General features: G+C 28.1%; 1 protein-coding gene across 4 annotated transcripts in view; it reads right to left on the bottom strand.

Annotated features, from left to right (window-relative positions):
* The window catches only part of LOC127289094 (diuretic hormone receptor-like), an 86,021-nt gene that overhangs the window by 65,344 nt on the left and 6,595 nt on the right, over nt 1-14,082 (bottom strand). For all 4 annotated transcript variants that reach the window (XM_051316861.1, XM_051316859.1, XM_051316860.1 and 1 more), the window contains exons 2-3: nt 5,116-5,370; nt 3,220-4,248 (exon numbers count right to left, since the gene is read on the bottom strand). In XM_051316861.1, the coding sequence (XP_051172818.1) occupies nt 3,220-3,481 (262 nt within the window). In that variant the 5' untranslated portion in view covers nt 3,482-4,248; nt 5,116-5,370. The remainder of the gene's footprint in view (nt 1-3,219; nt 4,249-5,115; nt 5,371-14,082) is intronic.

Genomic DNA, 14,082 nt, shown 5'->3' on the forward strand with positions numbered 1-14,082 from the left:
AGAATATTTTTAATCAAAAGTCAAACGGTTTTAATAAAAATAAAAAATGTATTAATAAATTTTACAGAAGTTTTTCATTAATTATTTATAATTCACAAATAAGCTTTATACAGTGGCGGATCGATGACTTAAATTTTGGGGGGGGGCGATTCGAAAACTTTGTCTTTTTTTAAAAAAATAGTTGTCAAAAAGATAAAAAAAAATTTGGACAGAAAGTATAAATGTTTTCTTAGTTTCTGTATTATACTTGTAACTTTTAAGAATCTTTGGGGGGGGGGCGATTGCCCCCTTCGCCCACCGTGGATACGCGTCTGGCTTTATAAAAATACAAAAACGAACATTTTTAACAAAAATTAAACATAACCTCAAACTAAAAATTTGTATTATCAACAAATAAAATTAAAATTAATTTTATTGAATTTTGAAAGATCCAATTGTGCAATTTAAAAAAAAACATTATTTTGAACAAAAATTGCTATGTAATATTATTTAACCTTGGCATGCAGAATCCAAGGTATCTGTATACAGATTTCCCAAAAGTCTTTAAGCAAAAAAAAAAAATAATAATAATAGTAATTAATAATAATAATAAAAATTTAATTTTTCGTTTTTTTTTTGTTTAAAGTTACTGAACGCAATTATAATTTTTATTCAATTTTTATAAATAATTGCCCATTTTGCTCTTTGAAAGACTCTCTACAATTCTGTTTGTTCAGTATTTTTATTATATATTGTTATTTTTTTTAATTATATATTGAACAAATAAATTTTTTAAAAAAATATTTTATAAAATATTTTTTAAATCAGATATTACTTTAACAAAAACTGACAAACAAATTTGTATAGAGAATATTACAAAAAAGCAAAATGAGCTGAATTCATGAAAAAATTACAATAGTTCGCTAAGTTATTTTAAAAAAATTTATTTTTTTCTCTTATTTTTTTATTATTTTTTTTTTATTATTATATTTTATTTTTAAAATTAATTTTATAAAATTAATTTTTAAAAAATTGAAAAAATACTGAAGAAATTACATACAGTACATTATTCACTGTAGGTATGCTAATAATGACAGAAAAATTCATATCAAAATTTCTGTTTCAGAACAAGTTTAAAAAATTCATAACTTCCCTAATTTACATTTAATGAGGAAATAAAAAAATAGGGTTTCCTCTATATTTTTTCTATATTCTATAAAAATTTTCGAGGAAGAAATTTTTTTTTATATGACTAGAAATTCGATTTTCTTAATTTCTATTTATTGACATCAAATATGATTATATACGTAAAGTGATTACTCTACTAAATTACTGTAAACCCAGGGAGAAAACTTTTACTGATGAAGTACTTTTAACCCTTTCGCAGCTGTCAAAATAAAACGGAAACTAACATCAGTTAGTGATTCAAACACGTAACATCAAGGGGTATTGAAATATTTATCACCTTCTAAAATATGTATTATTATTTATTACTTAAATTATTTGCTTTATTTTTATCGCCTTTCAAATTGTGTAAATTGTATAAATTATAAATTATTTAGTAAATATATAAAGTGTTTTTTTTGCTTCGCACCTACTTCATAAAATGTCTGCTAGTGGCAATTAGGTTATATGACATCCGAAATTTCGACAAAATCATGTAGGAGACCGAACGACGTACATTGAAAGTGGACCAAATTTTGGTAACCGCTTAGTGTCATGAAAATACGTAACGGAACACAAACGCTCTCGTGGGAAGTATGTAAACAGTGGGAAAAATTAGAAGTACGTTGAACATAACCCAAAAATACATTGCTCCTTATTTTTCAAACTTTTACAATGGCTGACTGTCCAGCTGAGTTTAACACAATCAATGGCGCTAGTGTTCCATTACGTATTTTCATGACACTAAGCGGTTACCAAAATTTGGTCCACTTTTAACGCAGATTTAACATGGTCGTTCGGTCTCCTTATACTACTCCATAGACAAAATCAATTACTACATAATTTATACAAAAAGAAATTTAAAAAATACTTTGCAGTAAATTTTGTTCTACCTATATATTTCAGTTTTTATGGGTTTTTAACAGCTGCTGACTACTAAAACACTAGAAATATCACGTGATACGACATCCGATTTAACAATGTCTTTCTTTTTTATTTACTTGATAATATGATAAATATATTGTTTTTTTTTATTTTCTACTGTGGATTCGATAAGTCAGATGGTTTTCTTTAATTTCCTGATAAGTTGAAAATAAAAAATTCACTCTTTATAGTTTTTTTTTTCGTGTCCCAGGGCCGAAAGCCTTATAGTTTCGTCCGTCCGTCCGTCGTAAACTCATATGGTTACCATGGTAACAGATACCATAGCAATTTACAAATAATGTAATTATAAATTATTTATTATATACAAATAACTTTTGATCTGAATTTAAAAAGCCATGAAACCCTAGATGTAGGCGCTTTGCGCCTGCTTCTTTTCCTGATTTTTGATAATAGTTTATCAAATGCTGTAACCGCATAGATATTTTTTAGGACATTTATATTTCAATAATTATTATTATTATGTACAGTATTCTAATTATAATTAGAATCTAAATGAAAATTCCAACGATAAAAATTGAACACTTTGGAGTTGAACTATAACTTAATTCTTGCTCAATTTAACCAAATAATTATATCAATTTTTAATATTTCATAAATTAGCAACAAAATTAAAAAAAAAATTTATTTGTACCAAATTGTTGCTTTTAACCAAACTTAACTAAATTCGAACCGTCTTTCCGAATTCAACAGGGATATAAAAATACATAAAATTCGAAAAAAATGTTTCCAAACCAAAAAAATTAGAATGAAAATGTTTCCTAAAAAAAAACCCTATATAAATAATAATAATTGAGTTTCCCGAGAAATTCGATTGGCACTAAAAAAAATAAAAACAAAAACTTCCCTCTCGTGCAAAACTATCCACTTCTTTATTCCCCCCGGACTTTGTGACAGCACTCTTTTTCAAATCTGCAAAAACATTCCAATAAAGAGTGATTCTTTCTGTGTTCATAGAGTTAGCAATAGCAAAAAAAAACCGATCAATCTCCCTCGTGAATTTTCGAAGTCTCTTTTAGATGAGAAAAGTTGACTCCTCAAGGAAGAAGAAGAAGAAGTCAAACTCAAAAAAAATTTCCTAAAGTTTTAGAATAATGTAACTGTAGTGCGTATGTAGGAAAAAAATTTACTCACGAGTTATGTCGTATTTGATGCCATGTAATTCTGCAAAACAGGGTAATTTGGAAATGGTTCCAGGTGGTGTGTACGGCCAACATAGAAGAGAATCCCAATTAATATCACATCCTTTATCCGGTTTATTTCCCGTAAGTTCCCTCGTTCTGCACTCAAATTCCTGACTCAATCGTGAATCATTTAATTCATTTATATAATTTAAAACATCCAATACATAATTCCCCTCCAAAGGGTTCGTTTTATTTAGCGAAACACTATCCATTTGAAAAAGTTTTTTTTTATTTCCTCAAGAGGTTCTTTTTCTTCACCAAAAAGAGATAAATTTCCACACACTATTTGTTATTCAAGACGCTCCTTCGGCTCAATTTATTTGTTAAGGAAAATGAATTCACCACTGACGGGAGAACGAAACAAGGATCTTTAAAATCGTTTTCGAATTTTCTGTATACTCCCGTAACCACGTGTTGCTCACTATAAACGACTCTCTTGAAAATAGTATAACAAATTATTAAATTCCCTCTTCTCTCAATTCAAGTCCTCGGTCTGAATTTATCTTCATTTTCTCCAATTAATTTCAATTGGAAGTTAATTAAATTTTTTTTGTTGTCTCGTTTTTTTTTCTAAATTAATAATCCATTATTTGTGAAATTGGGTGAGGGAAAAAGAAAAAATTTCGTTTGTTTGCTTGAGGCACGTGGGTCCACCTCCGGCGCGGCGGAGTGTTTTATCATCATTGTTGTTTTGTGATGTGAGCTGGCCACCTGCTGAGTTGAAACTGGCACCACGCGGTTTGTGTGGATCGCAGGACGACTCCTTCAGCGTTATGGATTTTACCGAGTCAACCTGGAAATCGTGTGCTTTTCCACAGGCGCGCTTATGTGCGTTCAGGACGAAGAGCATGCGCCATTTTCTTCCACTACTCCATATACGCGCTCTTCGACAATAGATATGATGATGATGATGATAATAATGTGGTGTATGCGAGTTCTTCTTGTACCGCCTGCGGCTTCCTCCAGGTTTGAAGTTCCCCTGTTGGAAGTGAAAATATTAAAAATAATAAAGAAATGAAATTATTAGGATAGTGGAAGATAGAATTTTTTCTATTTTTTACAAATAGAAAAATTGTTAAAAAAATGTTATCTCTTTTCATCTCTAAACTTCTATTTCTTTTTGTACAACTATATCAAATAATAAATGTGACGCGCTCTGAAGAAAGGGACCTTAGAAGCAAAAGAATTATAGGTTTTGTTTACGATAGTTTTATCTTGATTAAGTTTCTTTTTATTTATGTAAACTTAAAAAGCATAACCTATAATTTTTTGCTTATAAGGTCCCTTTCTTCAGAGCGCATGGGATATCTCATTTTCATCCCGTGATATCCCACGGGACAGAAATTTGGATGTCCCATGTGAGATTTATGCCAGCGCATGAATAAGAAGCAAACAAGTGATTGCGTTTCAAGATGTCGGACAATGCCTTAAAATGTTGACATTAAGGAAATATTGTAATGTAATAATATTGCTCTTGTGTGTCTATTATTTTTTCAGTAACTTCAAGTATAATATTAATTCCGTGAATTTTATAGGGATTAAATAGGATGGAGTAAAGGGGTTTAATTACAGGAATGAATAAGTGTTAGAAAGAGATTGGAATGAAGAAAGGTTATCAGTGAAGAAAAGTGAAATTTGAAGGGAGATAAGACATAAATTAAAAAAAGTCAAAACCGATCTAAAGATCTAATTGTAAGTATATATTTTAGATTAAAAAAGAGATAGAAAGAGAATAAAGTGGATAGAAGAGGGATTAAATGGGACACAGTAAAAAGGTTTTAAAAACAAAAGTAAATGAAGAGACAAATTGAGATTGAAGTTTTATAAAAAGATTAAGATACAATACCTTTATCTCTTTCTGTCACAGAGGTAAAAAAATATTTTAAAAAAATATTTCTATCTCTTCATTTCCAGCAGAGTATCCCTTCTCCAGTGCGACGTCTTCTTGAATCAACTCATTCAACGCACGATTTTTGAATATTCCCGTTTCTCCTCTCTTCTCTCTCTCTCTCTTTGGGTTATGAAGACACACGATCGATTGATTTCGCGCTTATTCTTCTTCTTTGCAGGAGATTCCGAGAATCTTTTCAATATTGGTAGCCTGTCAAACAGAAAAGTTGATGTTCCTAAGTACCTATAAATCAGATCACGAATCAGTCAAGAGGGGATTTTGCTGAGATTAAATCCACTTTATGATGAAAAAAAGGGGAGAAACAGCATTTCGCACTTTTTCAAACTTACACAGAAAAAATTGGATCAAATCTTTGGAAGAAAAGAGCCGAAAAATGGTGGAAATAGCTTTTTCTTGATGCTAACAATAGAATGAGAAGCGTCTTATGATTCTTAAGAGATATATATACATATATATGAATGAAAAGAATTGAAAAAAAATTATCTTCTTTATATTATGAGAGTAAAAAAAGATGTTTTCTCAATCAATATCTATATTAAGGATATATATAAAGATATTTCAGATTCTGTTCACATATATACGATATAAATGAAATTCATATATATACATTGGAATGAATTGTATGGAGTTCAGTTTACTTTTTTTTTCATTCTCATATATCATATGAGAAGCTATTATAATTGTTTTAATTAACTTTCACTCAACTTTACTAAAAAGAGTCAATTAAATTATATAAATATTTTGTATAGTAATTATCATCAATTCATTTGTAAAATTTACAAAGAGTGGACAAGATATTTTCTAAACTATTTTCTTACAAATAGAATACATTTATTTAAATAAAAAAAATTGTTTTAGTTGTGACCTTTACCATTATAAAAAAATATTTTTTTTAAACAGTATAAACCTCTCAACGTGCAGTGAGGTGAGCTTTTTAAATTCCTTCGAGAGAGTTTCATTCTTCTTTAAGTGGGATTCAAGTCGCTTTATATATTTAAAGTGAGAAATCTACTTCAACATAGAGAAACCTCAATCTAAAAGAGTGAATTTTTCATTGTACAATAAAGTGACTTCGCCACAAAACATGAAGTGAGCAATTTTCTTTTTTTTATAAAATAAATTATATCATTAGAAAAGAATTGACGCATAAAATTTTAACCCTTCGTATCTAAATTAGATTAATTAATATAGATAGGTATAATTGTTTTATAAATTATTGAAATATTTATAAATAAAACTTTTTAACCCAATTTAAGATTGAATAGGAAATAAAAGAGAAATCATAGAAAAAATTGTCAAGTTAGTATTAAAAAATTTTATTTTGTATTTCAAATGGTAGAAGAATAATGAACCATTTGACTGGTTTGTATATCTGTATATTAATTATTCTTTTGATATATTAGTCAAAAGAATATCGAATGTCCATTTTTATTTTATTCAATCTCACATGTATACATATTCACGTGTCCTATATTACAGTTATTTGCATCTTCAGTAAACTTACACCTTTGGAATTCAATTATAGTTATTACTCTTCGCATAAGCTATTGAACGATCAATGGATCGATCTGTACGCGTTCTATCTATACCAATATCCTATGTACAAAGCAATACAATATTGCTCATCCTAAATGAATGTATTACACACTGCATGTTTGCTTTGAGAGGGAGGGATTTACGTATAACAAGAGCTGGATCGTTTGTCTCTCATTATCTTCACGCGTATGTTCACTATTTGATAGGATGAAGAGAGCAGTCGACTATTATTGATATAATTTCCAGTTTAAGATTCAATCATTATATATATACGTTGTATTATTATAAATAAATATATTCTTTGGAAAATAAACAATTTTGTATTTACAATTAAGAAAATTTATTTATCTTGTAAGAGATAAATAAATATAATTTAATATTTTAATTTTAATTAATTGGTCATTTTAATTTTTATATTAATCGGTAACTTCATTAATTCGTAATTTTAATTTCAATACTTTAAAAAAATTTATTACTTTAATTTTTTTGAAATGAGAAATTGAAAAAAAATTAAATTTATTTTGTCATTTTGTCACTCATCTTGTGCGACTTCTCGAGCGTCTATATATGAGAAAACAAATTGCTAATTAAAACTCCGTTCACTCCAGTCTGGAACCAGCGGACAGGAATGATGCTCATGAAATGAATCTAGTATTTACAAACCTCACCCGCATCACCGTTACCCTCATCACTTTTAAAATTAAACTATACAAAAACATCTTCCATCACCACCAGAAAACTATAGAACTATACTTTTTCTCTCTTTCTTTAAAAACTTATAACATTCTTTGAAAATCAAATATCACGTCAAATTTTTATAAACAAGAGACCAAAATGAAAACAATACTTTTAAAGATAATAATTTGATTCAAATAAATCATTTTTAATTATTTATGAAAGATATCATAATTTATCAGTATCAATGTTTTTTTTACTGTTATTTCCTAAAAAAAAGTTTATAGTGAAGTTTATCGCGTGTATCATATGAAAATAAGTATTGATCCTTTATCTGTGATGTTCAAAAAGATTCTGATTTTACAACAGTTTTTAGGAATTGAGAGATTGACAATGGAAGGGATGTAGAAATTTTGGTGAGGGAGGGAGCAGGTTGGTTGTTTTCTTTTAGGAAAAACTTAAAAATTCAGCTAAATAGAATTTTTGTTAAATGACAATTCTGTTAAATTGAAATTAAAGGGTGAATAGATAAAATAAATTTACCCCCCAAAAAAATGATTAGGAAGTAAAAATAAAATAATGATAATAACATTATATTACAGTTTTATCATTTTTAATAATCGTTATCGAATCTTGGAAGCGACCAATTACGTAATTATTTTAGGGGAAAAAGTACGTCTCCTGAGATTTCTTGAAAGCTTGAAGAAATTGAATTGAATTATGAATGAAGTAGCTATAACGCTCTACAAAGCGTAACAGACACAGACATTTGCAAAAAAAATGCAAATAAAAAGTCGTAATGTTAAAAGTGGTGTGCTATTCAACGTTCGTGACAGTGAAGTGTATGATTATATACATAGAAACAGATAAGTGAATACCATTGGAAAGCACATTTACGTGTATAGGTTTATCATCAATATATATTATTATAGATATTTACACAAATATAGAGTTGTTATCAGCACATCATAATTTATTTATGAGAAATTCTATTTCAAACTGTTTTATCAGTAGAACAGTAGAAGCTTATCAATTATAAAAGATTTCACAAAAAAATTAATTTTTTTATTAAAACGGATTTAGATTAGAATAAAGTATTTTCTAAAATGAATTTATTATAATCTTATATTATTATTATTATTATTATTATTTTAGGAGGGAATTGGAAAGTGTGCATAACCCTTCAAAGGGTATTCAAAGTAGATACTTGGATCTCGGTACTAAAAACTACACCCTTTGGCTGGACTAATCCTCACACTACGGAACTATACCGTCAAGCTTTAAACTTCGTAGGTGCAGATCCCTGGGATCTCGCATTCGTGACCCCTGTCATTGCCGATCTTTCTGGCCTATTTATTCTTCTTTCGTGCGAGTCTTCTTGGACTCCCTAAGGGCCGTCCTGAAGACTCCGCATCCTCCGCTGCCTGCGACATGGCTGATGTTTGCCTTACAAACTCTTCCTATGTGACCGTACGCCAGACAGCAGTGCCATCGAACCATCACCCTCCTTCTTATTGGGCATAAAGTCAGTCGTTATGCGTCCCAATTTCTTCAGCCTGTCCGCCTCCTCTGAGTTGGTAATTACAACCGCAAGCTTCATTCCTCGTTAGTTGAGTCCTAGGATCGCGACCGTCACCTACTTATTTCCTGCCTTCTGGAGCACTTCCGCCGACACCTGTTGAACCTCTGGGTAAGGTAATCCAAGTCGCAGATCTCCAGTGTGACCTGTCCATTCACAGTTTGCACCTTTACCAAGCTTTCAACCGCTTTGATGATCTCAGCGGTGAATACCTCCTTATTCGAGTCTCCTCCGATTTTGATCAGGAGATCTCCCTTTCTTGTAGACCTTGCGCTCACGATCTGCGTGTATCTGATGTCCTGATTCACTTTCCTCCGAAGTTTGCTCCACAGAAAAAACCTGAATTCAAATTGAGTATAGATTCTATACTCAATTTGATTCGCAACAAAAATGAAACTGGTTGTCTCATTTCGAGTTCTAAGGTAAAAGTATCAAAATGAAACAGGCAAGTTTCATTTTGAGAAAAAGAAAAATGGAAAAATATTGTGAAATAACGAATAATTTTGCACAAAAACATGAAATATAATAATTACAAAGAAGTAAATAACACGCTAGACTTAATATATTTGATTAAAAATTGCTTGTAATCGCGTAATAAAATAATAAAGGAAATATGTTTTTAGGTTAGAAAAATGAAAACATGTGTTTTGACAACAGGAACGGTACTGCCAACTTAAATAATAGCGGTAAATTTAAAAACTTATGAAATTAATTATTATCTACGTAAATAATAATAAATAATTTTTATTTAAAAACTTCTAAATATTCGTACTGGTCAAAATAATCTTTCTGGTGTTGTTGAAATATTAGAAACAATAATTGAAATACAAAATTACTCTGCTTATGATGCCAACTTAGAAATCTGAAATTCCAGCCAATATCATTTTGAATAACATGAAGTTTGTCCCATACTCATTTCGATACCCAAAAGAAAATGAGTTGCAACAAAAATGAGTCCAAGTTTTTTCTGTGTCAGTACGTCGGCATACACGTTGTTCCTCTTGCGACTCGCATCATCTTTGTAGATCCACTCGTCTCTCTCTTCTTACTACTGTGCTTTGGATTAGGTGCTGCCGTCACCTTTCCAATCTTTTTTACAAGAGGTGTCTCCTCTTGCTTCTACTTCTTCTTCTTTGCTTCGGCGTCAGTCCTTTCCAAACTGCGAGAGCTTTTTCTTCGTTATTGCACCTTTATGACTGCACGCCGGATGACATTCTTCTGGACTTCGCAAGACCATCTTGTCGATCCCCTCTTTGATTGAAGAAATTAGGTGCCCCATGGTCACATCCTCCTTGTTGTAATTATTACATATTACTGATGGTAAAATTCTTCTGAATAATTTTAATATCGTACTATAAGTTGAAAACTGTATAAAGGGAATTTTTTGTAAATAATACAAAAAAATCCATATTATTATCAATCGAAAATTAGTAATATGATCGTAAAAGTAGATTAGATTCTATTAATTGAATCTTAAAGCTTTGAAACTTAATTGAATGGAGCTCGATTCGAAATTCGAATGCCGTACATGAACAACAACAAACTTTACTGATGAGAAGATATAATAAAATCAAAATCGTGCTTTATATTTATAAAAAATTATAAGAATATTTTTTTTATTAATATTAATTAATATATTTTTAAATTGACTTTAAAAATAAAATTTTTTGTATTTGCTAACAAAATTTATTTATAATTGTGAAGAATAATCATAATAATTTAATAAATATTATTATTATTATAAAATATTATATAAATAAAAATGTAAATTTGCACTTTTTTATTGAGTTCGACATTTATAAATTTAAAAAAGCACACTCGGAATTAAAAAGCTGATATTCGTATAGCTTTAATATTTGACCTAAAGTGAAATGGTCTTTGATGGAAATAAAAAATTATATATATGTATACATAATAAAACAAGATATTTATATATAGAGAAAGGTTCTGCATACGGAATAATCTCATTTTCATAAGGGTAAATTAGAAACTGTTAATTACTTAGAATTGCAAGATCAATATACGTATACGTGATTCGAAAGAGAATTAAACAATAAGATATTGCGAATTTTCATTCTCAAGCACTATTATTTACTTAAATGTTTATTTAAAATGAATAATATTTATTACAATAAAAAATATAGTGGATGGTGGGGCGTGACAAATTAAATTTTTTACTATTTAGTTAGTCTTAAAAAATGCCTACCAAAACATCTTATATTAAGATACTTTTTCTTGAGGTGTAAAAATGTTTAATTTATTTATTTTAAATGTAAATTTCGAATTTTATTTCCAATTTGAAAAAAATTATAAAAAATATAGTCCTTTTACATGATTCAAGTCCAGTTATACTTTTGTAACATACTTCTTTTATTGCTTCTCAAGTTTAGATGGGATTCTATTTTTCCAGTCTTACTTTAGAGGTCCGCTTTCCTTGAGAAAATATTTTTCACGAGCTAGAGAGAATTGTTCAAGTCTTGAGACTTTATGCTTTCTAGAAACTGTGTGTATTATTAAATTGCACACTCACACCTTTTCTATATATAATACTTTTCCGTCTTTTCAACTCTAAATCAGAATCTGTGGCACACAATATTTTTCCATTGATCATATATTTTATATTATTATTATTTTTATTATTTAAGTCAATTTTATAGTAATACGTATATCGAAAAAGAAATGTGATGAAAATTTTTATATCTCAATAAAAAATTGTCACAAAGTTCAAAAAGTATTGCTATTTTGAACGAACAAATAATAATACTTATAATATTATTTATTTACTTTTATATATTCGAATTTTTTTCCAATTTATTATCTAAATATATGTTATGTATATTAAAAAAATTTTTAATTGTTTAAAATTTTTATATGTTTATTCAATAAATATATTTTGTTTTAATAAAATTTTTATTAAATTTTTATACTTTTTTAAATAAAAAATTGTATACTATAAAAGTTTTTTAGGTTATAATAAAATTGAAAAAATATAGTAATTTAAAAAAAAAATTAGGACACTAATATGTTTACTGTGAAAATGTGAGTTTAATCTGATACACAGACTATTAATTGGTCACGCCCCATCCTCCTCTAATATATAATAGCTATAAATAAATTTAAATCATCCGTAAAAATAAAGAACATTATTATATTATAATTGTAATATTATATTTATATATAAAATGATTGACTGACGTGACTTCCTGTGCTTTCTACAGGAAAAGATTACAGACACATTTAAGAGGGTTATAAAGGAAATCGCTTTTGCTTATATAAGTTGTTAAGATTCAGGGCGAGAATCCTCATTACAACCATTCTCTTACCCCAAGTTAGGAAATAAATCCTACCTCTCATCGTAATCTGAAGCTTTACCAAAATCGCCCTCGGGATTACAGAGACTGTCTGTGTCAAGGTTTCAACTATACAATATGGCTTTTATTATGAAATCAATATTATTACCTTCTATTTTGAAATAATTTTTTATTAATTATTAATTTTTCAAGAAACGAACTTCAGATTCGTAAAAAGCACAACCAAAGAACCCGCACGTAATAATTTTGAAGCAAATCCGATGAATTTTTAAAATTTTCCGGTTGCAATTTTGAATTTTGAAAATCTGATATCATATTCGCAAACAGAGACCCAAAAAACATTTAATTATATAACATTTTTTTAAAATAAGAGCCTTGTAATTTCAATCTATAACTTTCTACTAAGAAAATTGTTTCTATTCAACAAAAAGTTGAAGCCGATCCAATCTACATAGGCATATTAGACACTCCCCCTATAAGGCGCAAAAAATTTAAGTGGAAGCAAAGTTTACTATCAGTTAATCTAATTTTAGAAATTTTTTGCGGTGAGTTGGCAAAGGGTATAGCCAAAATTTAAGGAGCAAAAAATTAAATTAGATTCTAAATTTTCTTATATTTTTAAAATTCTTATCTAATTTTACCACTTCTTTTCAGTATATTGAAGTTTGTAAATGCACCCAAAGAAATAAGATATATTTGCCTCTGGGCCAAATAAATATTTATTTGTTTCAAATACATTTTATTTGATTTAAATAATAAATTTTAGGTACTTGGTTTAAAAAAAATTTAATTTGCGCTCTAAATAAAATGAAATAAATTTTTTTTTATTTAAAACAAATTAAAAGTTATTAGAATCTGAGATAAAATATATTTTTATTTGATTCAAACAAATTTGAATTGTTCCAAATAATTTGATTTGTAAAGTCAATACAATAATGTGATATTAATAAAGTTTATTAATTAATATGAAATATTAATTAATTTTAATAAAAAAAAATTGCACAAAACGGACACTGAATCTGTGAAGAATCAGATACTTATTTGAAACGCATATCGATCGCCAATATATGGAAACTCAAGAGGCGTCGAAGCAGGCTATACAGAAAAATAAAAAGAATTGCCCGGAAAAAGTCGCAGGACATTGCTGACACTTTGAAAGAAGAAATATATATGACCAAGAAATTACAAATTGAAATGTAATTTGAAAAACTGTAAATTTATCACACTTAAAACACTATCTTATTTCACGTTTCTCTTAAAACTGCATTTTTCAAAGTGTTATAAATTGATACTATTCCATTGATTTAGTTAAAGATTAAATATAAATTAAAAAATACATATTTTTAAAATTTTGCTTAACGTAAATTCGATAATTTTTAATTATTTTAGTCAAGTATTTTAACTGAATAGTAAGGATATTTTTTTATGAGAGAGGGAATTCATTTTATCGGTTTAAGAAGTTTCTTAATTTTATAAAGTTATGCCAAAATTCAGTATATCGTACGGTTATTCTACTCGTACAATACTAGTATGATGTACAATATAAAATATTATATACCCTCCCCTTTCTCTTCTCACAATAGTATTTTAATTATTTTCATTTATTATTGAAAAGAAAATTTTTTATTCAATAATTTTTTTTATTTATATCAAATATGTCTTTGCATATATTATATAAAATATGTAACTTGTATTCTCACTTATCTTAAAATATCCGATGTTTTATATTATTTTAATTACTTAACATTATCAAATATTAATTGATTATTTGTTTACATTTAAACATTATTTCAAAAGAAT

Source organism: Leptopilina boulardi, unplaced genomic scaffold (genome assembly GCF_019393585.1).
Source record: "Leptopilina boulardi isolate dan_hultmark-lab unplaced genomic scaffold, ZJU_Lbou_2.1 LbouV2_399, whole genome shotgun sequence".
Taxonomy (NCBI): domain Eukaryota; kingdom Metazoa; phylum Arthropoda; class Insecta; order Hymenoptera; family Figitidae; genus Leptopilina; species Leptopilina boulardi.